This window comes from Phodopus roborovskii, unplaced genomic scaffold (assembly GCF_943737965.1).
Source record: "Phodopus roborovskii unplaced genomic scaffold, PHOROB, whole genome shotgun sequence".
Classification (NCBI taxonomy): domain Eukaryota; kingdom Metazoa; phylum Chordata; class Mammalia; order Rodentia; family Cricetidae; genus Phodopus; species Phodopus roborovskii.
In genome coordinates, this window is record NW_026126434.1 from 7,396,614 (window position 1) to 7,424,438 (window position 27,825).

The 27,825-nt window shown below is 37.0% G+C and overlaps 1 protein-coding gene across 2 annotated transcripts in view; it reads left to right on the plus strand.

The window, feature by feature from the left end:
- The window catches only part of P4ha1 (prolyl 4-hydroxylase subunit alpha 1), a 43,958-nt gene that overhangs the window by 7,476 nt on the left and 8,657 nt on the right, over window positions 1–27,825 (plus strand). Inside the window, exons 4-9 of one of the 2 annotated variants that reach the window (XM_051186730.1) lie at window positions 1,783–1,920; window positions 9,154–9,393; window positions 12,212–12,408; window positions 14,887–15,063; window positions 17,403–17,473; window positions 25,988–26,087. In XM_051186730.1, coding sequence (XP_051042687.1) covers window positions 1,783–1,920; window positions 9,154–9,393; window positions 12,212–12,408; window positions 14,887–15,063; window positions 17,403–17,473; window positions 25,988–26,087 — 923 coding nt within the window. Of the gene's footprint in view, window positions 1–1,782; window positions 1,921–9,153; window positions 9,394–12,211; window positions 12,409–14,886; window positions 15,064–17,402; window positions 17,474–18,437; window positions 18,509–25,987; window positions 26,088–27,825 lie in introns of both variants that reach the window. The other variant, XM_051186729.1, reaches the window with a different exon arrangement.

Sequence of the window (27,825 nt, forward strand, 5' to 3'; positions counted from 1 at the left end):
GAAATAATAAAATTGTAGTTGGAGTATTGGTGTTCTAGATAACAACAGAGAAAACCAAGCAAGTAAAAGGATTTTGTAATGTACAGTAGCTCAACTATTTGTTGAATGCATGACTGATTTAAAAGAAAAAGAAAGAAAAAAGATAGATAAAATACTATCTAGACTGTTTATCAGTGTTAGTGAGCAGTAAAGTAAACCTTACAGTCTCTTTATCCATGGTAGTTACAGTTGGCCACCATTCCAAAGTGTGGAAAACTTCAAAACTAAACAAGAACTTGCAAGTTTTGTGGCTTTCTGACCGTGAAATGAACTCTTCTGCTGCCCTGCTGATGTGAGGCCACCTTCCTTGCAGTATATCCCTGCTCTTAGTCCTTAGAAGCCCTCTGTTCTCAGAGCATTGTTGTGGTCTCACATTTCATAGTGTTAAGAAGCCCTTGGAGCACACTTGATCCACACGTGCAAGCATAATGAAGCTGCAATTTGGATGTGTCAGAGAAAAACAATAGTATGTTCCTGTAAGTGATAGCTCTTGACATAGAAATGAAGAGAAAAGACATAGTGCTAGGATCCTTGGTAAGAGTAAGTCTCATATTCATTAAATTATGAACAAGGAAAAAAAATTCTTCATAATTTTGCTGTTGTACCCCAGATCACAAAAGCTATGCTCATACTGCATGATGAGCACCTGTTAGCTACAAAAAATACTGAACTTGTATATGTATGTAATAGAAAAAGCAGTCTATAAAGTTTTCAGCTATTAAAAGTTTTGCAGTAGGTCTCTTGTGGTAAGTATAGAACATTACTACCTATAAAACCATGAAAAGTAATGGCAGATGCTGGTGGATGTTTTTTTTGCCATGAGCAGGTTTTCCCACTATATTAAGAGCTGAGACCATTTATGAGGAAATACACCATTTGTCTCTACACACACACACACACACACACACACACACACACACACACACACCCACCCACCCACCCACCCACCCACCCACCCACCCACCCACCCCCCGGTCTAAAATGCACAAAGCCCTGGGTCTCATCCTCAAGAATCTTTCCCTGACAGATAAAAACATTATATGATTTATATGAAATATATTAAAATCAAACTAACAAATGAATTACTTAATAACTATATAATCCCTAAGGAGAATGGGTTATAAGCACTCTTTAAAAAAAATAAAAATATGATTTAAAATTGTAATAACACAGATGTCACTACTGTAAATAGTTTTGTCATATATAAAACAATTATAGCAATAATAGAGTATTATATTACATGTACTATAATATGTGTTGCATATAACAAATAGCTATAATCACATACACATTTTCTCTTTCTTTGGGAGAACTTAAGCAGTATATTAGGTTTTGTTTTGACACATAAGAAACATAGGGGCCAGATGTAATAGTATACCCAGCACTCAAGAAGCAGAGGCAGGCAGATCTCTGTGAGGTCTAAGCCAGCCTGGTCTAGTTAGACCTTGTCATGAATAAACAACAACAAAAATCCAAACAAACAAAAAACCATAGTCTTCTGTAAAATGTGCTAATTTCATGGGGAAAAGTTAGTTTTAAAATAGAAAATATTAATATAAATGCTAGTCTTCCAGCTATTCACTCATACATCTCCATTATTTTAAAAAATAATCTGATGTGTACTGATCAAAATACATATAGTTGACAATAAATTAATGAAACTATTTACAGTTAGTGTGTTTCTATTAAAAGTCAATGAATTTTTATAGCTTTGCCTCCCGTCACTATTTTTTCTATTTCAAGGCTTTATCTCTAACCTGACCATTCAGAGGCAGTACTTCCCTAATGATGAAGATCAGGTTGGGGCAGCTAAAGCTCTGATTCGTCTGCAAGACACCTACAATCTGGACACAGACACCATCTCAAAGGGCAATCTTCCAGGTAAGAGAATTCTTCTCATCTATCAGTGGTTGTCACCCAGCTGCTCTCTTTAGCCCACTAGGAAAATGTGAGTAATTTTAAATCTAAATATTTGCTTGTGACAGGGTCTCCTGCATACTAGTCCTCCTATTTCATCCTCCTGAGTGGGGATTACAAGCATATACTGCTATACCTGGCTTTCTATCTTACAGGTTTTAAATGTATCTTGTTTTATAGAAATAAAGTCTCTGTCTAGTCCTGGATGGCTTGGAACTCAGAGGTCTGCCTTTTCTTTGCCTCCTGAGTGCTAAGATTAAAGGCTTATACCACTGTCTGGTCTTTCTTTTCTTTTTTAGTGAAGAAAGTTATTTGTTGTTGGCATTTGCCAGGTATTTGGGACTGAGTGGCTCTGAGACAGGAAACTTGCTTATACTGTTCAGCTATTAGACAGTCATCTTCTTTATTAAACCAATTACAACAACAAATCTTCACAGTGTATAAAAGAATTATTCCACAGCAGAGTGTTCAGATTTGTATTTTATTTTCTATTTCTATTAACACTACATTACAACATTTGATAAGATAATAACATTTAAAAGTTGACTTCTGGTTTACAATCCCACATTCAACAGACATTAATTATGCCATATGTGTACATATCAGTACAAAAATTATATAATAAGCAAGATAATACCTTTGTCATTTAAGACACTTATGTTATCAAGATAATGGTACAATGAATGCCTGGAAGGGAAAGTGTGGTGATATTTTGTTTATGATCTAACAAATAAAGCTTGCATGAAGATTGGAGTGCAAAGCTAACCACATAGAAGTTAGCCATAATAGAGGCCAGGCAGTGTTGGTATATGCCTTTAATCCCAGCAGCCACACTAGTTAGCTATAGAGGCCAGACAGTGATGGTACACACCTTTAATCCCAGCACTAGGGAGACAGAGGCAGACAGATCTCTGTTAGTTCAAGGCTACCTTGGGCTACACAAAATTGATTCAGTCTAAAAGAGAAACAGGTGACATGCCACCTTTAATCCCAGCACTAAGGAGATGGAGACAGGAAGGAATATGACTGGGCAGAGGAATATAAGGTGGGAGGAGACAGGAGCTCAGGGCAGTCTGAGAGTGCAGTTGAAGGCAGTCAGTCTTAAGCAGTCTGAGGACAGGATCAACCCTTTGATCTGAACATTGGTAGAGGTAAGAACTTTCTAGTGGCTGCCTGTTTTGCTTCTCTGATCTTCAGCATTAACCCCTATATCTGACTCTGGGTTTTTATTAATACCAATTAGAATTCGAGCTATAAGAGAGCTTTAGTCTATATAATAGGATCATACAGAAGGGATCCTAATTTCAGGCTTCACAGAAGTGAAAATAACTTCTTGGAAGACATATTAAAATAATTGAAGTCTAATGAAGAAAGAAGGCTTTGACCAGGAGAATGGAAAGGAGGTGGACAAGTATAGGCAAGGGAAAAGTATTCTAGACAGAAAGAACATGTCTGAAGGCCATAAAGGAAAGAGAGTATCACATTCAGATAAGTAACATACACTTTTCTTTGTTTGATTGATTGATTTAGTTTTAGGTTTTTGTTTTGTTTTAAGATAGGGTTCTCTGTGTAGACCTGACTATTCTAGAAGTCACTGTAGACCAGGCTGGCCTCAACTCAGAGATCTGCCTGCCTCTGCCTCCTGAGTGCTGGGATTAATGGTGTGCTTCACCACACTGGCTGACAAATACTTTATGTGATTTAACACACAGTTCCATTGGAACGTGCATGAGTTAGGAATGGGATTTGGTTTGAGAGAGTAGTGAGACATGAGGCTAAAGAGGTAAGTAGACATCATCCCTTAGAGAGCTTGTATTATTTCTCCCTTTATTTGTTTGTTTGTTTGTTTGTTTGTTTTCTCCCTATTTGCTCTTGTTTCCTTCATGCCCACCATGGAATATTCTCATTTTCAGGTGCTGTGTTGATTTTTTTTTTTCTTTTTCACTTCTTTTTTTTAAAAAAATACAATTCTGGACAGTCTTCTGTAATAATTGTGCATAGATAATAGCTAAAACAATCATAATCATTTTACCAAAGCAGAATAGCTGAAGATCATGCTTATTCATACAATATTCCCAGAATATTGTATCATTTACAGAATATTTCTGTGATGTCTGCATGTGTTGATGTATATACTCTATACTCTTCCCCCTGATGTGCTTTCCATGGCCCCAAAACACTTAGACTTGCTGAACCATGTGCTCACTTCAGATATGTACAGTAATGAGGATCAACATTTAATATGACTATTTTGTTTCTGGAATTAATATCATATTCAACTATAATAAGTTAGGATTTTTATATCTGTTATGGTATGTGTCCTCTGTCAACTCCAGCTATTAAACTTCATTGCCATGAATTTGAGGCCAGCCTGGGTACATAACATGTACCAGACCATAAAAGATTGTTAAGATTGTTTCTCTTATCAGTTTGTGGTTAGTATTGTCAATTTGACCAAAGTAGAATGCCCTGGGAGGAGATGGGTCTCTGAGCTTGACTGTGGGGGATTGTTGTTATTATTTTAAATTGAAATAGGAAGACTTGCCTTCTATAGGTGGGCTCATTCCCTCACTGGCATTTAATTTAAATTTAACAGGAATTTTTTTGTCATTTTATTTTTTTTTTTTTTGTCATTTCCAAATTTCTTTTTTTTATTTATAATTTTTTATTTAATTTTATATAACAAAGTCCAATTAAATGAAAACAAACATTTATACACAATATTTGGGAATTTGGGCGTCGTTCTTTCCAAACTACTTCCTGCTGGTAAGGGGTGCTGTCTTGGGGGATTCGAAGAAGATTCAGATATCCTAGCTGTAGTCTGTAGGGCTGTTTTGTCCAGCTGTTTTGAATGTAGGATCAGCTTGTACTCTGTTTCAGGCGGTCTGGCATGATCAAACCACATTAGTCTGGAAGGAATCCACATCTTTTCATTTTCTGTGGAAACAAAAATAGAAATCCTTTTCCCCAGTAACTTGTTCTTCAAGTTAAATTTTGGAGTCAAAGCATTTTTTTTTTAAATTTATTATTTTACATGTCGATCCCAGTTCCCTCTCCCTTCCTCCCTCCCTTCCAACCCTCCCTCCCTCCTTCCCTCCCTTTTACCCTCTCTGCCCTCTCACATGCACTCTAAACACCCTCCCCTCCCATCCCCCCACCACAATTCCATATATTTTCACTAATCCTATATCCAACAAAGGGCTGATCTCCAAAATATACAAAGAACTCGGGAAACTAGTCAACAAAACACCAAATAACCCTATTAAAAAATGGGGTACAGAACTGAAGAAAGAATTCTCAATGGAGGAAATCAAAAAGGCTGAAAGACACTTAAGAAAATGTTCCACATCCTTAGCTATCAGGGAAATGCAAATCAAAACAACTTTGAGATACCATCTTACCCCTGCCAGAATGGCTAAAATTAGAAACACCAGTGATGACTTATGTTGGAGAGGATGTGGAGAAAGGGGAACACTCCTCCACTGCTGGTGGGAGTGCAAACTCATACAGCCATTTTGGAGATCAGTATGGCGGTTCCTCAGGAAAATGGGAATTAGTTTACCACAGGACCCGGCAATCCCCCTCTTAGGTGTATACCCAAAGGAGTCACATCCATGCAACAAAGACATTTGTTCAACTATGTTCATAGCAGCACTATTTGTAATAGCAAGAACCTAGAAGCAACCTAGATGCCCCTCAATTGAAGAATGGTTAATGAAGATGTGGCACATCTACACAATGGAATACTACTCTGCAGAAAAAAATAATGGTATCTTGAAATTCGCAGGCAAGTGGATGGCACTTGAAGAAACCATCCTGAATGAGGTAACCCAGTCACAAAAAGAGGAACACAGTATGTTCTCACTCATATATGGATTTTAGACCTATATCAAAGGATCACCAGCCTATAATTCACATCACCAGAGGAACTAGGATACAAGGTGTATTCTAAGAGATTCATATAAAATCCCTCACAGAACTGGGAAGGGACAAGTCCCCCAGAGCTCAGGTGAAGTGGGGGAGGACAGCGAATGGAGAGAGAAGTAGGAGAAAATGAGGGGGAGGAGAGGAAGGCATGTGCGACCAGGAGGATTGAGCCTGGTTAGGAATGGAAGATAGCAAAGAGAGAGAGAGAGAGACAGAGAGAACATAAAAGAGGGAGCCAATATTGGTTTGAAGATAAAGTTGAACACAAAGAAAGGTCGAGAGAACTACAAGACTGCTCCCAACTAACAATCTCAGCTTCCGTGGAAAGGCTATCATAAATGCCCTTCCCGGAGAGTGAGATCAACAACTAACTTCTCCATGGAGCCCTCAACTAATGCCTGTTGAAAATAGGAGCAAACACCCATACATAAACACTGAGTTGAACCCAGAAGCAGATGGAGAGGACAAGACCATGTGGTAGAAGCACATAGAGACAGCTTACCTGAACAAGGAGGAGTTAAGGGCCACTAGACTGATAGGTGGGAAGCCAGCAGGGGACTGCCTCGGGCCCCCCTGAATATGGGTCTCAGCCAGAAGGTCTGAGCAGTCTAAGAGACCTCAGACAGTGGAGCCAGGATGTATCCCTGGTGCACAAAAGGACTTTGCAAACATATCCCCCATGGAGGGATAACTGCCTTATTCTAGAGACAGGAGAGAAGCCCTAGTCCCTACTTCACAGGACCTGTCACATCTACATGACCCCAACTGGATGTCATTTTATTTTTTTATTGAGTTTTTTTGGTTTGGTTTGGTTTTTTGAGACAGGGTTTCTCTGTGTAGCTTTGGAGCCTGTCCTAGAACTAGCTCTTAGAGATTAGGCTGGTCTCAAAATCACAGAGATCCACCTGCCTCTGCCTCCTACATGCTGAGATTAAAGGCATGCTCCACAACTGCCCAGCTGAAAATAATTTTTTTCACATAGTATATTCTGAAAAGTTTCCCCTTCCAGCTCCTCCAGGATCCTTCTTACTTCCTCACCCACCCAAATTCACACCCTTTCTACCGTTAGAATAAAAACAGGCATCTGAAAATTAAAATAAAAACAAACCAAAATAGAACAAAACAACTGGGAGGGGGCAAAAACAAAAAAAGCACAAGAAACACTTATAGACTCTGAGACACATATCTGAACACGTTTAAACCCACAAAAACAAAATTGGAAACAATAACATAAGCTGAAGATCTATAAGGTGTTAAAAAAAAAAAAAAAGGAAGTCCCAGCAAAGCATGTGAGAAAAACACCTCTAAAATACCATGGAATTTATTTGTATTAGCTGTCTACTGCTGGCATAGGGCCTACCCTTAAGTGTGGTTTGTATGCCCATTGAGACTCCTTTGGGGAAAACTCCCTGTATTTCCTCCTTTAAACCCCTTTGCCTCCCCTTCCCTGTTTCATTCTCCCATTCCAATGAACTTTGCATCACCCCCAAACTCCTGTCCATCCATGACTATTGTTTTTCACATTCCTAGGGAGATCCTTTTCCTCCCACTGGTCCCTCATTCTGTATCTAGCTGACTTAACAGCTAATATTCACATGTAATTGGATACATACCACATTTGTCTTTTGGGGTCTAATGTATCTCACTCAGGATGATTTTTTTTTTTTTTTCTAGCTCCATTCATTTAGTTGTGATTTTTTTGTTTTGTTTTGTTTTGTTTTAAAACAGCTGAATAGTGCACTACATTTTCTTTCATCTATTCATCTCCTGATGAACATCTGTTTCCCATTTTTGGCTATTATGAATAGAGTAACAATGAATGTGGTTGAGCAAATGTCTCTTGATATAGAGTCCTTAAGTATATCCAAGAATGGGAATCATACCCAAAAGAAGCAGAGGGTAAGAGATAATCAAATACAAGGCTGAAATCAATAAAATAGAAACCATATAACAACAATAATACAAAAAATCAATGAAATGAAGAGTTGGGTGTTTGAAAAGATCAATAAGATTGGTGAACCCTTAACCAAATTAACTAAGAGAGAGAAGATCCAGATAACTAAGATTAGAGACAAAAAGGAGGAGATAATGGCAGACACCAAGGACTGTTTCTAAAAAATAGTCACAACAGTTTGCTTTCCTTTCTGTACATCTTTCTGTTAATCTCTTGCCAAGATTGTTCCTTAAGCCTAAGGTATATATCTCATTTTTGTTGTTGCTTCTGAGACAGGTATGATTCCTGCTATGTTATATAATAGCATACTTTAACTTGATGTTTCATTTTAGTAACTTGGTAAATGAAAACATCTGCCCACACAGTAACTTGTACACAGATGCAAACACAGAAGTAGATATTGGGGTTAAAGCTGAACACTAGAGAAGCAAAGCAGCCAAGCCACCAGGGAGCTCTTACCTCTACCAAGGCTTGGCAGTCCTATCCGAGACCATGCTCCTTCTTATATTCCTTTCTAGTGCTGGAATTAAAGGCATGGACTCCCAAGTGCTGAGATCGCCCCTGTGTGAGCCTTGAACTCACAAAGATATGTCTGCCTCTGTCTCCTGAATCCTGGGATTAAAGGTGTGTGCCACCATTGCTGGCTTCTGTCACTATTGTGACTGGCTTTGCATTCTGATCTTCAGAAGCTTTATTAGATCATAAACAATATATCACCACATAAGAATAATGTATTAATAATAATAAGCTTATAACATATGCTATATAACATATCCAAATGTTGGGTTCTTTTTCATTTTTAAACATTTATTTGTGTGTGTGCCATAGGGGTGCCATGGCATGCATGTGGAAGTCAGAGTAAAACTTGAGTCAATTCTCCCCTTGCACTGTGAGTTTTAGGGATAAACTCAGTTCTTCAGATTTGGAGGCTAATGCCTTTACATTGGCCTTAGGCTCTTGAGGTACATCCTCTGTACAAACTGTGTAATCCTTGTTATGCTGCATTATTTTGTTTATAAAATCAGGACAATTTTTGCTTTGAATTTCTTTGTTTAGAGATAGGGTCTCTCTGTGTAAATCTGACAGTATATAGACTAGGCTGGCCTTGAATTCACAGAGAATTCACTGCCTGTCTTTACTTCCTGAGTGCTGGGACTAAAGGTGAGTGCTAACACACGCATCTGATTTTTGCTTTTCTTACCACCAGATTACTAAGAAGTTCAAATCAAATTGAAGTAGCACTTGGAAAGTTTATGTAACCCTAAGTAAATATAGTACGATATGAAGATTGCCAACACTCTGTTTTCTTTTCCTAGGAGTGAAACACAAGTCTTTTCTAACAGCTGAGGACTGCTTTGAGTTGGGCAAAGTGGCCTATACGGAAGCAGATTATTACCACACGGAACTGTGGATGGGACAAGCACTAACACAGTTGGAGGAAGGCGAGGTTTCTACCATAGACAAAGTCTCTGTTCTAGATTATTTGAGCTATGCAGTATACCAGCAGGGAGATCTGGATAAGGCACTTTCACTCACTAAGAAGCTTCTTGAACTAGGTATGTTATCTGCCTAATTTACATTATTTACACAGGGGGTGGTGTATTTTATCTGCATATCTTTTTACTTGTCTCTCCAATCACAAGTCTAGTACTTGCTCTACCATTCTTTGTCTTCTCACTATGTATACTCAAAGTAAGCAGTAACTGAGTTTTTCACCTAATAGTATTACAGTAGTTGCTGTGTTCCTCTGCCACTTTTTTCCTCTGGGAATGTAAAAACTGGAATAGCCAGGCGATGGTGGTGTTATGTGTTGTTTTACCGCCGGCCTGGTCCCATAGCCACACCAGCCCCAAATAATACACAGAGACGCTATATTAGATATAAAGCTGTTGGCCTGTTACTAGTGTTTCTTATTGGCTAGCCCTGTCTTAAATATTAACCCATTTCTATTAATCTCAGTATTTCCACATGGTCTTATCTTACCAGAGAGAGGGTCCGGAGTTCTTCTCTCTTGGTCCTACATTTTGAATATCTCCCTACCTCTTCCCGAATTCTCCTTGTCTCCTAGTCCTGCCTATCTTGCTTTCCTATTGGCCAACCAGGCTTTATTCATTAATGAATAAGAGAAAAATATTTACAGAATGACATCTCCCATCAGGTGGTACATTTCTTGAATCTCCAACACCTGGGGAACAGAGGCAGGATATTCTTTGAGTGCAAGGCTAACCTGGTCTACAAAATGAGACCCTATCTCAAAAAAAAAAAAAAAACAGAGTTGATGGAGTTAAAGACAGCTAGTTATAGTAGTTATGGTTATAATAAAGGGTAAGTTACATGTAAAACTTTAGACTCACAAACATAGGATAGATAATAGAATATTTTGTTTAAACTTTTCAAAATATTGCTTAATAACTGTTTTGTTATATATTTTACTATGTTAAAGTTAAAACCTTCCTTTTTATTTAGACAGAAAATGATGGGGGAATGTTCTTTTGTGTGCTGTGAATATATGTTTCTCTTATTGGTTGATGAATAAAGCTGTTTCAGCCAATGAACAGGCAGGATTTAGCCAGGTAGGAAATCCAAAGAAGGATAGAGAAAGGTAGTAGGCAGAGTCAAGAAGACACCATGTAGCTGCTGAGGAAGCAAGAGGTCTGGGCATCGCCAGTAAGCCAAGACCACATGGGGATACAGAGAGTAATAGAAATGGGTTAATAAATAAGAGAGAGCTAGCCAATAAGAAACCTAAGCCATTGTCCAAACAGTTTATAATTTATATAAGCCTCTGTGTTTATTTGGGACTAGGGAGGGCAGATGAAGAACTCAGTTGAAAATGTTTACTTATCATGTGGCCATAGTAATTGCTAATCACTTTCCTTTGAAGAACATTATTCTTTTTGCATTTCATATTGAAAAGTTAGAAAAATGATACGAGAATTTTTAAAAAATATTTTGTGTGTATTTACCTACCTGCGTGTGTGTAGGTGTATTGTGTGTGTAGTGGTCACTAAAGCCAGAAGAGGTTGTCACATCCCTTGAAAGTATGTGGGAGCTAGGAACTGAACCCTGGCCTTTTTCAAGTGCAACAGTGCTCTTAATCACTGAGCCATTTCTCTAGCCACCCAGATCCCTTGATTTCTACCCAAGACCTACTATGCTGCAATTGTTGGAAACAGAGTCTCAGAATATATAAAATAATAAATTCAGGCAGACTTTACATTATGAAGAGAGAACATTTGATTATTTTATGATTGATAATAGATGTTAGAGGAGTAAGACTGTTCCAAACAAATTGACCATCTCAAAGTGAACTTTATGATAATAGGTTTATTTCTTACATGAATAAAGATACTAATTCAAATAACATTTGTTTGTCTTTTGGTATGTTTTTCTCTTGATTTAAATTATACTTTGTATTCCATGTAGAAAATTAACACAGAAAAAAAATCAACTTTTTTCATTATAGTATATAGTCCCTCTATACACATTTACTTTTCTCTCTTATTGTATATCATAATGTACATTGTGATCTATTTCAGAAGAACTAAAAATATTTTATTAAATAAACACTGATTAATGCCACAAGTGATGCCTCTACATCCTGTTCTTTTTATTTCTGTCTTTGTGGTTGTTTGGATTGGTTTTTCCTTACTAGAAAGTAACTAGAAATTATCACTAGCAATTTCTGGGGCAGTTAGTGGATTTTGGCATGTTTGAAAATTTTATCTCTTTAATTTCCTTTTTCCTTCTTAAAAATTTGGATCTAAAGTGTACTTAGCCCTCAGATGTAAATTGGTCTGCATCTGTCTGTGGTGAATATTAGTTATGAAGTGGATCTACTTTGTCTTTGCCTAGTGATTACTTGAAGCCACAAAATGATATTTCCCATGGCTTCAAAAATATAGAGAAGGAACATTTTTTTTTTTTTTTCCTCCTCAAGACAGGGTTTCTCTATATATCCCTTGGCTGTCCTGGAACTCAAGATCCTCCTGCTTCTGCCTCCTAAATGCTAGGATTAAAGGTGTGTGCCACCATGTCCAGCTGTATAGGACTCTACTGTCATTTGACATCAAATTGGACATTGTTTTGAGCTGATCAATAAAGTTCTCAAAGTAGAAGCAGTGATTGCTGCCTAAAGATACAAAACTGCTTCTGTCACAGAGCTGTTTCTGTACAGGGTAGTTATGTGTCCTGATTGACTTGGGCAGTATTAATTTACATCTTGTTTTGGCACCAATAACTCATATTAGTGCCTCCTTTCTCAAAAGTATCTCAATTAGGAAGGTAAACTTTATGTCCCTGTGTATATGTTACTGATTTCTGATGATTGAACAACTGTAAACTTGACCATGTATACTTTTCTCTCTCTAATAGATCCTGAACATCAGAGAGCTAATGGTAACTTAAGATACTTTGAGTATATAATGACTAAAGAAAAAGATACCAATAAATCTGCTTCAGATGACCAATCTGATCAGAAAACTACACCAAAGAAAAAAGAGATTGCTGTGGATTACCTGCCAGAGAGACGGAAGTACGAAATGCTGTGCCGTGGGGAGGGTATCAAAATGGTAAAGTGGAAAAAGTCAATTTTGTGTGTGTGTGTGTGTGTGTGTGTGTGTGTGTGTGTGTGTGTGTATTATATATCAGATAAAAATTAGAATGTTTGCACAAAATAGTGTGCTGTATTGCTTTACTATGGATAAAAATGCTTCATAATGCATACATTACACATTATTTCCCCAAATGAACTGGTTATGGAATCTTCTTTAAAACTGTTATGTGGTACAGACATACATTGTTAGTAAGTCTTTAGAGTGTTTAAGTGTAAATGCTTGAAAAAATGTTTAATTATCTTTCTCTACTAATAAATTGAAGTTGGGCTTTCTATTTTGACATTGAAGTGTGTTGACAGGCTAATCACTAACCATAGATGTGTACATTGCATCATTATGGACAGGTTCATGGCTTCCTAGCAACAAGTTTCTATTTTACTTTGGGAGCTAATGAATAATGCAAAAATAGGAAGACTTTATTAGATCCCTGCATCCTTTTTGTTCATTTAATTTCTAAAGCCAGTGTGTGTGTTAGGCACCTTTGTATCACTGATAAAAATGCCTGAGGCTGACAGCTTTAAAAGGAGGAAAGATTCATTTGGGCTCATAGATTCAGAGATTTCCATCCATATTCCATACCACTCACTGCATCCATTGGCCCATGACAAGGCAGGACATCTTGGAGAGAGTGTATGTGGTGGAGCAGAACTGGCAGCTCAGAAGCAGAGCGCAACAAGGACAGGATTCCCAACGACACCTTCTGGGCACATCCCAGTGACTTTTCATTAGGTCCCATTTTCTAAAAGATCTACCACCTGTCAGCCACATCACAGGCTAGTAACCAAGCTAAGAATTTAGAAGCCATCTCAAGTCAAACTCTACTAATATACATCTCTTAAAGATAACTCGATCTCACTAGGGGCCATTATCTACCTTTACAGATGTATAGAAGTTATACAATAATATCAAATGTCTAGTTAGTTTTCAGATTTCTATGGTGAGCATTTTGTTTTGAAAACAGGATCTCCTATATCACAGACTACCTATTGGCTTGTAATTGTGTGTGTTATTCATTACGGAATTTTGACCTTCTTCTTGTCCTTCTGCATCTATGGCCACACCTAGTTAGTACATTGCTAAGGATTCAACTCAGTGCTTTGTGCATGCTAAGGTCTTTTCCCTTAATAACTTTTAAGCCAGCAAAGTGGAATTAAGAATCCATATAGGATCCTGCTAATTTATATTTATTATTATGCCCCATGAATGTCAGCTCTGCAAATAGAGAAGCATCCCTTTTTCACATTGTTAAATTCATCATTATAAAAGATTTATTTGATATTAAAGCCTTGGATTTGACTCTTGAAGTACATGGAGAAAACCACAAATTATTATGTTACCTAACAGTTAAATGTCATATGTGACATATGTTAAAGGTAAGAATAAAAAAATCATGGTGGCACATGAGTGTAAAACCATTCAGACACCTAAGAGGCTGAGACAAATGGTTTCCAGTTTGAAGTCAGCCTGGGCTATGAGGGACTGTGCCTTTAAAAATGAAGCAATAGCTTATTTCATCCCTGTATGTGCACAAATAGTTGAAGAAAATATTTTTTTGCCTTTTTGTCTGTACTGTTCTCATTCTCAACAATATAAATGCCTGGATCCTTTAAGAATTTACTTTCTCTTTTTTTATAACTACTTATTTTCACTTTTGCTTTTAAAAATATACCATTATTGAACTGAAGAGATAGTTTATTGGTTATGAGTGCTTGCTGTTCCTCCAGTACCCATATTGGGTGTCTCAGAACTCCCTGTAACTCCAAGAGAATTGAAGAACACCCTCTTGTGTTTTATAGGCACTGCACTCAGATGCGCATACTCACATATATACATGTTAAAAACGTGCACACACACAGTATTATAACTGCTGTTTTTACCGTAAGCTTTAACTGTGAAATGATTAGGAAAAGTTCATTTAGTTTAGGGTTTTTTGTTGTTGTTTTGTGTGTGTGGTTTTTTCTCCCTCCTTTTTGAAACTGCGTGTACCTCCTGATTATTTTGGGTTTTGGAGCAATGCTGGACATACTTTTTGTTTCTTTTAAATAAGCATGTAAATGTTATTTGACATTTACAATACCTAAAATTTATTTGATAAGAGAATGGTAGAAACAAACATTTCTTATTTCTTATTTGAGGCCTCCCTCTTCCCTAGAAAATAATTTCTTTTTTTCAGTCCTGGGGATTGAACCCAGTGCCTTTCATATACTAAGTAATCATTCTGCCCCCAAACTGTGTGTCCACAGACACTAAAAATCATTAATAAAATTTTAAAGATCTTAAATGTTTGGTTTGATGCAAGATGTTTGCAGGATACTGCTGCTTGTGTGCTGTTCCAGAGATCATCTGTGTACGTGCAAACATAATTATTGTTTTAACTCAACTAGGAATAGACAGGCATTATTCTAATATATTCATTATTGTCTTTATATTTAGACTCCTCGGAGACAAAAGAAGTTGTTCTGCCGCTATCATGATGGAAACCGGAATCCTAAATTTATTCTGGCTCCAGCCAAACAGGAGGATGAGTGGGACAAGCCTCGTATTATCCGCTTCCATGACATTATTTCTGATGCAGAAATTGAGATTGTCAAAGACTTAGCAAAACCAAGGGTAACTTTTTTTCTTCTCAGTTTACTGAATGTTTGTGTTAATCTTTTCTTTGCAAGTTGACAGGAAGGATAACTAAGGTGGTTATAAATTCAGATGGTTTCAAGTATTATTGCCCCAACATAATGGTGTTAAGTTATAGTTATTCTAGTTCTCTCAGTTTGTTATCAACACAAATAATACATGCTATGGCTGGGCTTTAAAGAGTAAGTAGTGAAAACACAGATTGTGTTCATACATAAGAAATTTGGTTTTTGCTGTCTTACTAGAAGGCCTTCCTACATATTTTGTAGCCTTCAGTACCATTTAAAGCTAAACTTTTTCATACATGGTGTATTTTTATAGTTGTCTTGCTAATTTTAAAAAATAACATTATAGTTCCTAATTTTTGTGTGTGTGTGTATTTATTTATATTGACTTTTAAGTATATGGGTGTTTTGTTTGCATGTGTGTCTGTATACCATGTGTGTGCTAGAGAGTATCAAATCCTCTGGAACTGGGGTTACAGATTGTTGAGTTCTGCCATGTGGGTGCAGGGAATCGAACTTTAGTCCTCTGCGAGAGCAACAAAATGCTCTGAAGAACTGCTGAGCCATGTCTCCTTTCCCCTTAATCTGTCTTAATAAGAAGTATAATGGAATGTGATTTATGCCTAATTCAACACATTTAGAAGCTTGTCTTTTGTGTGAGAATGTGGAGACTACCTCTTTGTCCTTACCTTCCTCCATCTTGTTCTTTAAAACAGCACATCTATTAATAATAAAATAGAAGCTTTTTAGAGATTATTAAATAAATTCAGATTTTTTTTTCTTTTGTAATACATAGGGGTCGATGCATTTCTGTAAAAGTCAAGGTAGTCTGTTTTCTTGTCAGCTGTGTGGTCTCTGTCCCAACTATTCAGCTCTGCCATCCGGCATAAAAGCAGCCAGAGAGAACACGTGAATAAATGCGGTGGTTATGGTACCATCAAGTTTTTCAAGTTTTTACTTCTAAAATCTGGTGGCAGCTGGTTTTTTTGGCTAGAGGGTTTGCTCCATGTGTATATTTGTACTTAGATAAATTTTCATATTTTTTTTAGATTTTCTAATGTTTTAACATAATATTTTTATTGATTATTTCACATCATTCACCCTGATCACTCACTTCCCAGACCTTCCAGGTGCCCTCCACCCTGGTGACCTCTCCCCTAAAAAGGAGAAAAATGTAAATCCAATTTGTGCTGTCCATATAAACTTGAAAGTTTTATAGTTTTATTATTTTTCCAAACTGACACTTTTTGGTTTTATGGAAAAAAAGAAAAACAAAAAGATCACTCTGTAAGTACAAAAATTGATGAGGTACATATGGGTGCTGTCCAGAGACATTCTTGAAAATCAACCGCCAAGCAGAATGTCTCTTAAAATGACTCCGCATTTTTTCATTCTCGTTTGAATTTCTAATTAAGTCCTTTATTTGAAGTCAGACTCAGTTTACCAATATTTCTTGGTAGAATATTTGTTAAGAAATCACTTTTGAATGGAAGGCCTTGATTGATCTCCAAGGAATATTCTTTAGTTGGGATTGTTTTTGATCAGTAAATTCAGTGGCAACTAGTTAGTTTTTTGTCATTTCAGAATTTCCCTCTCATTTTAAATAGTCTGAAATGATTGTCTTGGCTGTCATCTTTCCTTCTAACCCTAGCTACATTGCTTTTCTACCTTGCTGCGGAAAGGCTGTTCTGCTTTATATATTACCACCTGCATATCATCTCTTGAAAAGAAATGCCCTTAAAATAAATTTTAGACGATATTAACCTTTGTAAACATGTCTCACTGGAGTTAAAATCTGAGGTTTTAGACAGTTACAAATAGTCTTTTTGGTTTTGTTTGTTTGTTTTGTTTGTTTGTTTTTACCAGACAGAGTTTCTCTATGTAGCCCCGGGTATCCTTGAACTAGCTCTATAGACCATGCTGGTCTCAAACGCCATCTGTCTCTACTTCCCAAGTGCTGGGATTAAAGGCATGTGCCATCACCTCCCTACACAAATAGCCATTCTAAACAGCAATACATTTTAGGAATTTTTCTTCTCATCACATTCTCTTAACTATTGAAGAAATTTAATTTCCAGTCTTTTCTGTTTGTATGTCCTGTATTCATGCAGTACAACAGCAAGTAAAATAATTTTTAAGAAACACACCAAAAAACTAACTGGCTTTCAAGGCTCAACACAAGGTGATTGGAAGGATATTGTTATTTTCTCAATTTACCCTCTTTTGTTTAAAAGAAAAAGAAATGACTGGCTAAGTAAATGTGATTCATTTTTTTGTCTTGTAATGCAACTATTTTGATGGTTGGCTTCACAGCTGAGGCGAGCCACCATTTCAAACCCAATAACAGGAAACTTGGAGACGGTACATTACAGAATTAGCAAAAGGTAAGAGATTGTATGCTGCATATTTTTCTTCCTAAAAGTTTGAACATCCTACCAGAATTCTTACTCATTTGCAGAAGTAGATCATTTCCAGTCTCCAGCTCAAGTGGCCGCCTTAAATGAGAAGAATAACACATTGATGCATGCTTTGTGTTTCACAAACTTTCCCTTTAACTAGAAGTTCTGTTTTTATCTCTGTTTGACCTCATGTTTCAGGAATTGAGTGCTTTGTATTTTTAAGATCAGATATTAAACACCCAGGAAATTGCCTGGTCCTTTTCTTTCCCCCCTTTGTTATGAGAGTGGGAAATAAAAAGGAGCGGTGGTTGACCTGGAGTAGAGTGCCTCACACCCTTCTTTCTACTGCTTGTCCACTTTTGTCTTTGCCTTTAATCTGTCATTGTCATTATGGAGTAATATATTTTTACTGGAGTTTTTCATCTTAAAAAAAAAGTCACTGGCCCAAAAGGTGGCTGTGGAAGGAGCAATTATGCTTCTGAGCTCAGTCTTCCAAATGACTTTTGATCTCTGTCGACATGGATGATGCAGAGACTGAAAAACAGTATTGTCCTGATGAAAGTTTTAAAATGAGATGAACTAATGTAGAATACTTTTAAAAGTATATTGAAGAACATTAAACTTCTAGACCTGGGGAAAGTTCCTGTGAAACCCACTGCCGCATATCATTTACATACAGTCTCAAATGATTGTAATTTTAAAAAAGTGAAAGGACAATAAATACATTTACAGTCAAATTCTGCCAACCATTTTTCTCCTGACTTAGAAGTGGCTGTTCTTCCTGCCACCTTTCTGAATGTTTTGCTGATTCGAACCATTACCTGCCATGCAGACCAATCGGAATCCTTCCAATCACCTGTGGCTTGGCAAAAAACAAAACTAAGTGAACAAAGCCCAAATGGCCTGCTGGAGTGTAAGCCCTTGTCCTTTCTCTTTTTTCTTTTCGTAGCTGAGCCGAGCTACAGTACATGACCCTGAGACGGGGAAATTGACCACAGCACAGTACAGAGTATCTAAGAGGTAAGGGAGCAATGGAGAAAACTTGAGGCATAATTGGAGAATTCTTTCTTGAGAATCTAATTTTGACAAAGTATATGATAATGTTTTTAAGACCAAGATGTCAGCAAAGGTTTTGAAGTCTGTGCTCAATTTTCATGATGGATAAGTAAATACAGGCAGTTACAGGCATTTTCCAAATCATTGCTAAATATAAAATGCCTGGTAATGCTCTGGCACTGCTAACTGATACATGAGGTGCCTTGTGTTGAGAGAACTTCCTAAAGATTCTCTGCAAAGAGCAAGGCCCAAGGCAAACCCTGCTGTTAGTTCATCTTTGGGTCATCAGTAGCTGTAAAAGAAATGCCTAGAAGGACAGTAAAGCTGTTTCCAATTCCTTGCTCTTTACAACATCAGAAGTAACTTTCAAGAGAGAATCATGGGGTAGCTTGGCTGTATAACTAAGGGCTAAGTGAGGTTAGTACAGCATTGACTACCTATGTGATAAAGGCTTCCCAGAAAACAGAAAAGTCATTGCACTGAGTTCTGTTTGAGTCTAACCCTTAGTAAAATTTTTCCACAGATGCAACAATTATAGAAATAAATAAAAGCCCTGCCCATCTCATTATAATCATTTAAATGTATTTAATATTAATTTCTTAATCAATTGCTTAGGTTAGTGTGTACTAGTAATAGTTGAAATAACTCAGTCTGAAGCTACTACTTTTTCAACTAGTTTTGAAGTTGTTTTCATTGAGAGTGTGTGTGTGTGTGTGTGTGTGTGTTTCTCTGATTTTGTGACTTGGTTCTCTCCTTCCACCTTGCTAAGGCATAGTCTTTTTTGCTACATCTGCCATGCTGTTTACGCAGAACTAACTGGCTCCTAATCTTTGGGAAATTGAGTCTCCTGTCTTTACCTCTCATCTTTGCATAGCAGGGCTGGAATTTTTTATTTTTTGTTTATTTATTTCTTTTACAGAAATGGAACTTAAGCTTTAATGGCATGATCTGAGCTAGTTTGCCTGCCCTAATGAACTATTTTTAACATGCCTTTATGTAACAGGAAATTTATCGTTTTGTCAGGTACATAAATATTTTTGTCCAGAGAACTACCAGGTGATGAATGAACTTTTGAGAATAAAATTATAACTCTAGAATAAGATTTCTCAATATCAATATTTTGACCTTTTAAAAACTTTTTATTGTTACTCTGTAGCACTAGAAGTTAAATGTAGGGCCTCTCATGGTAGACAAATACTCTACCATTGAGCTATGTTTCCAGCCTAAGGTAGCCCAGGCTAACCTTGGACTTTAGTCATCCTTCTTTATCCTCTTCATCTTCCTGGTGGCATGTGCCACCATAGTTGACAACTGGTATTTTGAATCTGTTGTTGTTGTTGGCTATTTGAGCACAGCATCTCTGGTACTCAGTAAATTGTCACAACTAGAGAAGAGTGTGGGGAGAGTCACACTGCTTTTTGTGCCTCGGTAGGACAAGTCCTCACTAACCACCTCTACTCTGGCTTGGCTGAGAACCACTAGAAGAATGAGATAAAAATGCATGTTCTGGGTACAAGGAGGAAGAATGGTGTAAGATTTCCAAGTATTGTGTTCATCTTTTAAAATTTTGTTAAATGACATTTTATTTATGTGCACATGTGAATGTTTGTGTATGGCCATGTACATGCTGCATTCAGTGCACACATGGACATCAGAGGACAACTTGTAAGCTGCTGTGATGGTGCGTGCTCTCAGGAAGCAGAGGCAGAGGGATTTCTATGAATTTGAGGCCACCCTGGTCTGCATATGGAGTTGCAGGGTAACCAGGGCTACACAAAACCACGATTCTTCAGGACATGAGGCTTAGCAGCATTTATACCCTCACTGGTCCTGTTCACATTTTTTAAAGTTAGATAATAGCAAACAACAAATCTTTGTGGTGTTTTGTGTTAAATGAGGAGCAGTCATTTCCTAGAAGTTAATCAACATTTTCTAAGTAGCAGGATGAGATCATTCGAAACTATTAAAGTGTAAGTTTAGTTACCAGTTAAACAGTACAAAGAAATATGTGGATTTTAATGCACTAAAAAAATAAAAGATTAGTGATATAGCAAAAGCAAGGAGGCTAGCTAGGTGACCAGATTCAGCATTGGCATACTCCTTTTATTTTCATTTGTTTGTTTGACAAAGTAAGATTCCATCTATGTCTTAACCATGAGCATAAATGCATCATACATGTTCTGGTTTTCTGTTTCATTCCATACTATTCCTTGGCTCTTGTGCCAAAAAGAAAATGGGAAAAAGAGTGTTTGAGGTATTTTTTTTTTTTTTTTTTTTTTTTTTAGCATGTTCATGACTGAGACCTTTCTAACAGAAGATAGATTACCAAGAAAAAAGTGGACAAATATATTTAATGGTTTAAGACTTTCAGAAATGAAGGCCCAAAGAAACAGAAAACTATATTTTGATAGCATAGATAGTTGAGTTATAATAATGTGATCTAACGATAATAAACTAGAGGACATTAGCTGGGTCTGCTTCTTCAAACACTTGGCATTTCTGTGTCCCGGTCTCACAGTGATCAGAATTCTGTGGCCTGCTTGCCACATTTCAGAGTAGGTCCTGAAACTTACCAGAGACGTGGATGAATTCAACTTTGCCATAGTCTGCTTTAGATAATCAGAGAAGTTATCCTTAAGGAACATGAACAGATAGTAAGGATTTATAGGAACTAATTTGGTTAAATTTGTTCTAAGACATGATTTACAGTGCTTCTGCAAACTATTATAATCATTCTCAATTTCAGGCTAAACCTATACTGATTTTCCATTCTGTTACTAAATTTAAACACATGACCTTCTTCAGCTACCTGTGGCTATTCATGCTCTCAGGAGGCTGAGACCAGGAAATCTGTGAGTTTGACGTCAGCCTGGTGTACAAGGGGGGGGGGGGGTGTGCTGTCTCAAAACGTCCCCCTCTATCAGAACTTGTGTGCATGGATCTGACATTTTTATAGTCATAAAGTTAGAATATTAAGTTCTCTAGGTTTGGATGCTTCAAGGAAGTATTTAAACAAAACTTCAAAGGAGAAAATAGGAAGTAATATGGTTCTATTATAATCTTAATAAAATAAAAAAGTAAAAAACTTTTATGAAGTATTTTGAATTACATTTTGAAAGTTTTCTATATATAAAACCGATGTGATGAAGGAATCCCCAGCCAAGTATATTGTTGGACTCTTAATCAGTTTCAACTTATGTTGAAAGTGAGCCATTCACAAATGTTTGTTTTCTTAAAGTTAACTACTTTCAAACATTTCATGCTTACTTTTTAAGTATTCTAGTTTTATAACCCTGAGAAGTAGCTTTATTGGGTTATGTGGGAGAGACATAGTCTTACTTGCTGTTATACATCCTAAGTGGCAATATATCCTAAGTGGCAACACAACAGAAGACTTGTAGCATTTGATGCCTGAGAATAATTTTGACAAATCTTGGCAAAGTATGGCGTGTTTTAAACAAACTAGCTTTATATTCCAATGACTTTAATATTTATTTTTAAAGAAATGTATCAGAATAAAACATGCTTTGAGAGACAGACCTTAGCTATTAAAGAAGCTTCCCACTGGAAATATTGAGTATATTTTAACAAATAAGGTTTTTTACTATTAGAGGAGAGTTTAATAGATGGATGGATAGATAGGTAGATAGATACAGATACTTATTATTACCAGTGGAAATCAAGTTTTCTTTGTGGTACCGGGGATTGAACCTGTGTACTTGTGTGCCTGGCAAGTGCTTGACCCTGCGCTGTGTCCCTGGCCTTCTTTTACTTTCTATTTAGAGACAGGGTTTTACTAAATTATTGATGCACAGTTTGCCTTGAACATATGATCCTCCAGCCTCAGCCTTCCTAATACTTAGGATTACCTTAGTACACGTCTGAACCACTAGACATTAGTTGTGAAAACCTAAATTTTGAAGTTTATATTAAATTTTAAAGTTAAAACTAAACCAGTATTTGTTTCCCTTATAAATTATAAGACAAAGGTTTCATAAAAGAAAATATGTGTTCTGATGTCAGTTAATATAATAATTCCTTTTGCATTCCAGAAAATGGAATACCTTTGGCAGAACACATATGGAAGCTTGCTACTGTTGAAAAAAAATTAGGCTGTCCTTGGTGGGCACTTGTAGTTTCAGCTACCTGGGAGGCTAAGGCAGGGTTGCTTGAGGTTGCAAGAATTCAAAGTTAGCCTAGGTTTTTATTTATATCACTAACTATATATACCATTGAGCTAGTAAATCATGTCTGAATTTTTTTTAATGAAAATCAAATCCCCCCACCTCCCCATCCCCCTACCCCCAACAAAAACAAAACTTCCCTCATCTATCCACTTATCCAACCAGCAAGAGGTGAGTGAAATTTAAGTTTTTGAAAAGTTCAGTTATATGCTGTGAAAAGACAGTTAAGTTGAGTGAATTCTGAAGTTAACTTGCTATAGCAGAAATCCTGACTATAAAAGTAAACAATCTGCTAAACTAGGAGAAAATGTCTTTGCTTTATTGGATTAATCTTGGAAATAATTTTCAGCTTTTCACTGTAAAGTAATGATTTCTGACAACTGGCATTTATAATGTCATAAACATAATTTGACATTTATGCCTAAAATAAGTTTACTCATGTTGCTAAGGAGCAAGCATAAGAATCAAAAATATTTTTATAATCCTAAGGAAAATATGTAGAATTTGGGGGTTTTGTTTGATTACTGTTGTTGAGACAGAGTCTCTCTATGTAGTCCTGGCTATTCTAGAATTTGCTGTGTAGACCAGACTAGTCCCCAAACTCACAGAGATCATCCTTGTTCTGCCTCCAGAGTGTTGGGCTTAAAGGTGTGCACCACCATCACACCCTGCCCCCCTGCCAGAATGGCATAATTTTGAATGATTTCAAATTGTTTTAAACTGCCCTCTAATGGGTTAAATAGTGGTTTCGAAATGGAGAGAATCAAAGTGGACAGAAGTATAGTATTATTGCTTTATTACCCTACCAAGCCTATAAAATTCTCACTCTAGCCAATTAGTTTTTTCTGTTATGAGCATTTTCCTGCCAGCGTGGTCCCAGAGACCCTATTAGTTATAAAGCTGTTGGCCAATGGCTAGAGCTTCTTATTGGCTAGCTCTGTCTTAAATATTAACCCATTTCTATCAATGTAAGTGTTTCCACATTGTCTTATCTTACCAGAGAGAAGGTCCGCACCTCTTACTCCTCTTGGTCCTATGTTTCGACTCTCTCTACTACATCTCCCAGAATTCTCATCTCCTAGTCCACCTATCTTGCTTCCCTATTGACCAACATTAACCAATAAGAGAAACATATTTACAGAATGACATCTCCCATCAGCTAACCAGCACTTAAAGAATTATTAGAAATTGGAAATTCTGCTCTAGGAACTAGTACTTTAAGCCCAGAATTACCATTTGCCTTTACAAAGGAGCAGTATATTGACTTTATATTAATTGTAACATGTTCGTTTTCACATCTGTTGTGGTAGGAGGTGTGGCAGTGTTAACATCTTCCTGTGGAAATCTATAACTCTCTCCAAAATGGCCCCAACTTACCCTGTCTAACTTCTACAAGTGTGAGAATGCTGCTTCCTCCTCCTCAACCAACATCCCTGTGATACTCAAGATTGAATGCTAAAAGAAAAAAAAAAAAAAAAGAGTCAGGTTTATTTCAAATAGAGGAATTTTGCTTTTAAAAAAATGTAGAAACACTATTTGAAAGTACAAGCCCCATCATGAATCCAAAAGGAAGATATTTGGCTGTTTAATTTTTAATGAAGAATACTCTTAATGGATGAACCATCTCTCCAGCCTTGTTTTTACATTTTTTATTTATGAGTTTGTCTTTTTTTTTTTTTTTTTTTTTTTTTTGAGACAGGACCTCTCTGTAACAGCCTTGCGTGACCTGGAAATTGCTTTGTAGACAAGGCTGGCCTCGAACTCAGAGATCCACCTGGATTAAAGGTGTGAGCCACCACTTCTCGGCATTGTTTCTACTTTTTAAATTTTTACTAAGTTTTTCTTTTTTAGGCAGGGTTTTCTTCTGTAGTTCAGGATGGCTTTAAACTCCCAGTGCTTTCTCAACTTCCCAAATCCTGGGATTGAAGTATCTACTTCAGCCAAGGGCATCAAATTTACCTTACCTAAAATGTGTATTTCAGTTGTTTTAAGTTCTTTTAATTGTGCAATTGTCATTTAATTCTAGCCATTTTTATATAGTAATATTCACTAAACACTAAACACTAATTTCTTTTTTTTATGTTGGTGTACATGTATGTATGTATGTGTAAGCACACCTATATATATGATTTATGTGGAGACCAGAGGTTGATGTTAGGAGTCTTTCTTATTTTCTGTAATTTTTTTTAACTGAAGATCTCTTGCTGAATTTGGAGTCTGCCAGTTTGGCCAGTCTACCCCTTTAATGCCAGAATAATTCATGTTTTTAGATACACCATATTTGTAGTGAGTCTGTTCATAAATTAATGAACATTAAGCTTATTACTTTTTGGTTGTTAATAATGTTGCTATGAACATTTCTGAATTTTATGATTTAATATTTGAGTATCTAAATAGAAATAGAATTGCTGGTGATATAACTGTCTGACATTTAAAGGAAGTGCTAAACTATTTCTGCAATGACTGTACCATTTTTTTTCCTGCCAGCAATTTATGTATAAAACTTATTTAAGCAAGTAATGCCTGGATTTGTTTGCAATAATACTGTATCATCATAGAGCAGCCCCCAGACCCTTTGACCCACTCTACTCTAGTCAGCTCCTATAGTTATGTAGAAGAAATAATTGTTTCCAACTTAATATGTATTCTTCAGAAATGTTTAGTGTAAATAGTGGTGTGCTTCTGCAGTTCCAGCTGTTCCAAAGACTGGGAGGGTAGGATTTCTCAAGCCCAGAAGTTGGAGATGAGGCAGTAAAATGAGAGTATCAAGAGAGAAAAGGAGGGAGGGTGGGAGGAGGACTCTCGATACAGGTAGTAGTATTAATGGTTTCCCTATATTAATGCAATGTTTCATAGAAATGCAAGATGTTTATGTCCTCTAACTGCAGAATGTGTCACCATTAAGAAACTGTATTAGTAAAAATCTCAGACAGGCAGATCAAGTAGATAAGCTGCAAATTGATTATCCTGACTAGGTGTGCAAGTGTACACTAGTTACCCTAGTACTTGGAGACTGAATCAAGGGAAGCTGGAGATAAAGGCCAGCCTGAACTACACAGTGAAACATGGAGAAAACCAAAGGCTGAGAAGGAAGCTTAATGGTAGGACATTGGTTTAGCATTCACAGTGCCCTGGATGGACTTGATCTCTAACACTGTATTTAAAAAGTTTAATATCCTCTGTGTTGCTTTGAAAATTGTAGGTATTGGGCTTTTATCTAATGAAACAGTAGCAATAAATTAATATTTTCATGACCTAGTGCTTGGCTGGCTGGCTATGAAGACCCTGTGGTGTCCAGAATTAATATGAGAATACAAGATCTCACAGGACTGGATGTTTCCACGGCAGAGGAATTACAAGTAAGCAACTGCAGTATCTTAAGTTATTCCTTCTTCTCCAAGAGGTTCTTCCTTTTAGATTTCCTGGCACGGAGTAAGCAGTGCCTGACTTGTATAATACCCGAGGATTATAAGTGACCCTGTAAGCCAAAGCATTCAAAGAAGTTAATAATCTACTGCAGAAATTGAAAAGGAAACATATATATTACAAAATTTACTGTTAATTTTTAAATTTTCAAATTATATTTTTTGTAATATATTTATTTATACACATATGCTGTGGGTCCTCAGGCTTGAACTCAAGTTTCTAGGCTTTGTGGCAGGTGCCTTCACCTACTGAGCCATCCCACTAGTCCCTAATTTTTCTTGTTAATTTGTAGGCCCAGTTAAATGGATAGGGTGAATTTTGGATTTTTAAAAGGTAATCTTTAAATTAATGTACAATTTGTGTGTCATATGTTTTACCTTGGCTATATTTACTTGGTTGTGACCTCATCTCCATGTTTAAGTTTTAGATTTTTTTCACCACCCTAGCAAGCAGCTGTCCATATCCTGAGCAGTAACTTCCTATTCCCCTCCCCTCTTGCTACTTTGTGCTTCTATGAATATACTTATTCTGGGTATTTTAAATATATCACAGTTACTTAATATGTGGCTTTTATAACAGATTTCTTTCACTAAGCATTATGTTGCTAATGTTTATTTATGTTGAAGTATGTATCCCTACTTAATTTCTTTTTACAGCTTGATCCCTTTTGTGGACTCACCTTTTATCTGTCTGTTTATCAGCTGGTGGACATCTGGGTTACTTCTATTTCCCCCCCTCCCCCCCCCCCCGCTACTGTGAATAATTCTGCATACAAGTTTTTGTAGGAACATGGGAAGTTCCCATGTGTGTTTTGTGAGTGTATGTACAAATGAGAGTGAACTCATGTGGTAGTCCTGCATTTAACATCTGAAGAGCTTCAAACTGTTTTCCAAAGTGGGTGCTGTAGCAATCCATGAAGGTTCCAAGCCTTTTGCCTCCCTAACACTTTGCTTTTCCAGTGTTAGTGCAGCATGCACAGTGAGTTTAAACTTCTGTTTCATGGGTTCACTAGCATATTCCTGATGAATAATGATAATGAACATATGTTCACAGGCTTATTGATCATTTCTATTCTGTTAGTATTCTAGATACTTGTCCCTTACCAGATAAATGACTTGTAGATATTAAATTCTGTCTGTAACCTGTCTTCACGTTTTCAGTGTTGTCCATTAACACAAGTTTTAACTTCTGCGTGGTTCATGTGTTTGCACACCGATGAGGAAGTCAGTTAGGTATCCTACTCTCTCACTCTCAGCCCTACTCACTTGAGATGGGGTCTCACTGAAGCTGGAGATCACTGACTAGGAGTTTGGCTAGCCAGTGAGCCACAGTGACCCTCCTGTCCCTGCTGCAAACCCTACCTCACTTCCCAGTGCTGGGCTTACAATATACATAGTTGTGCCCTGCTTTTACAAACATGGGTGCCAGGAACCTGTGACATGAGCTTAGACCAAATTCCTCCTTTGTTAGGGTGTCATGGTGACCACCTGAAGTATCAGAACCCTACAGCAGGAATGTGTGGCCTTCTTCTTCCCTTTAACTAGAATGTGTAAAAGGAAATTTATTTGGGCTGGTGAGTAGGCTGAGTGACTAAGAACACTTGTTGCTCTTCCAGAGGATCAGGGCTCAATTCCCAGCATCCACATGGCAGCTTACTGTCCCTAGAACTCT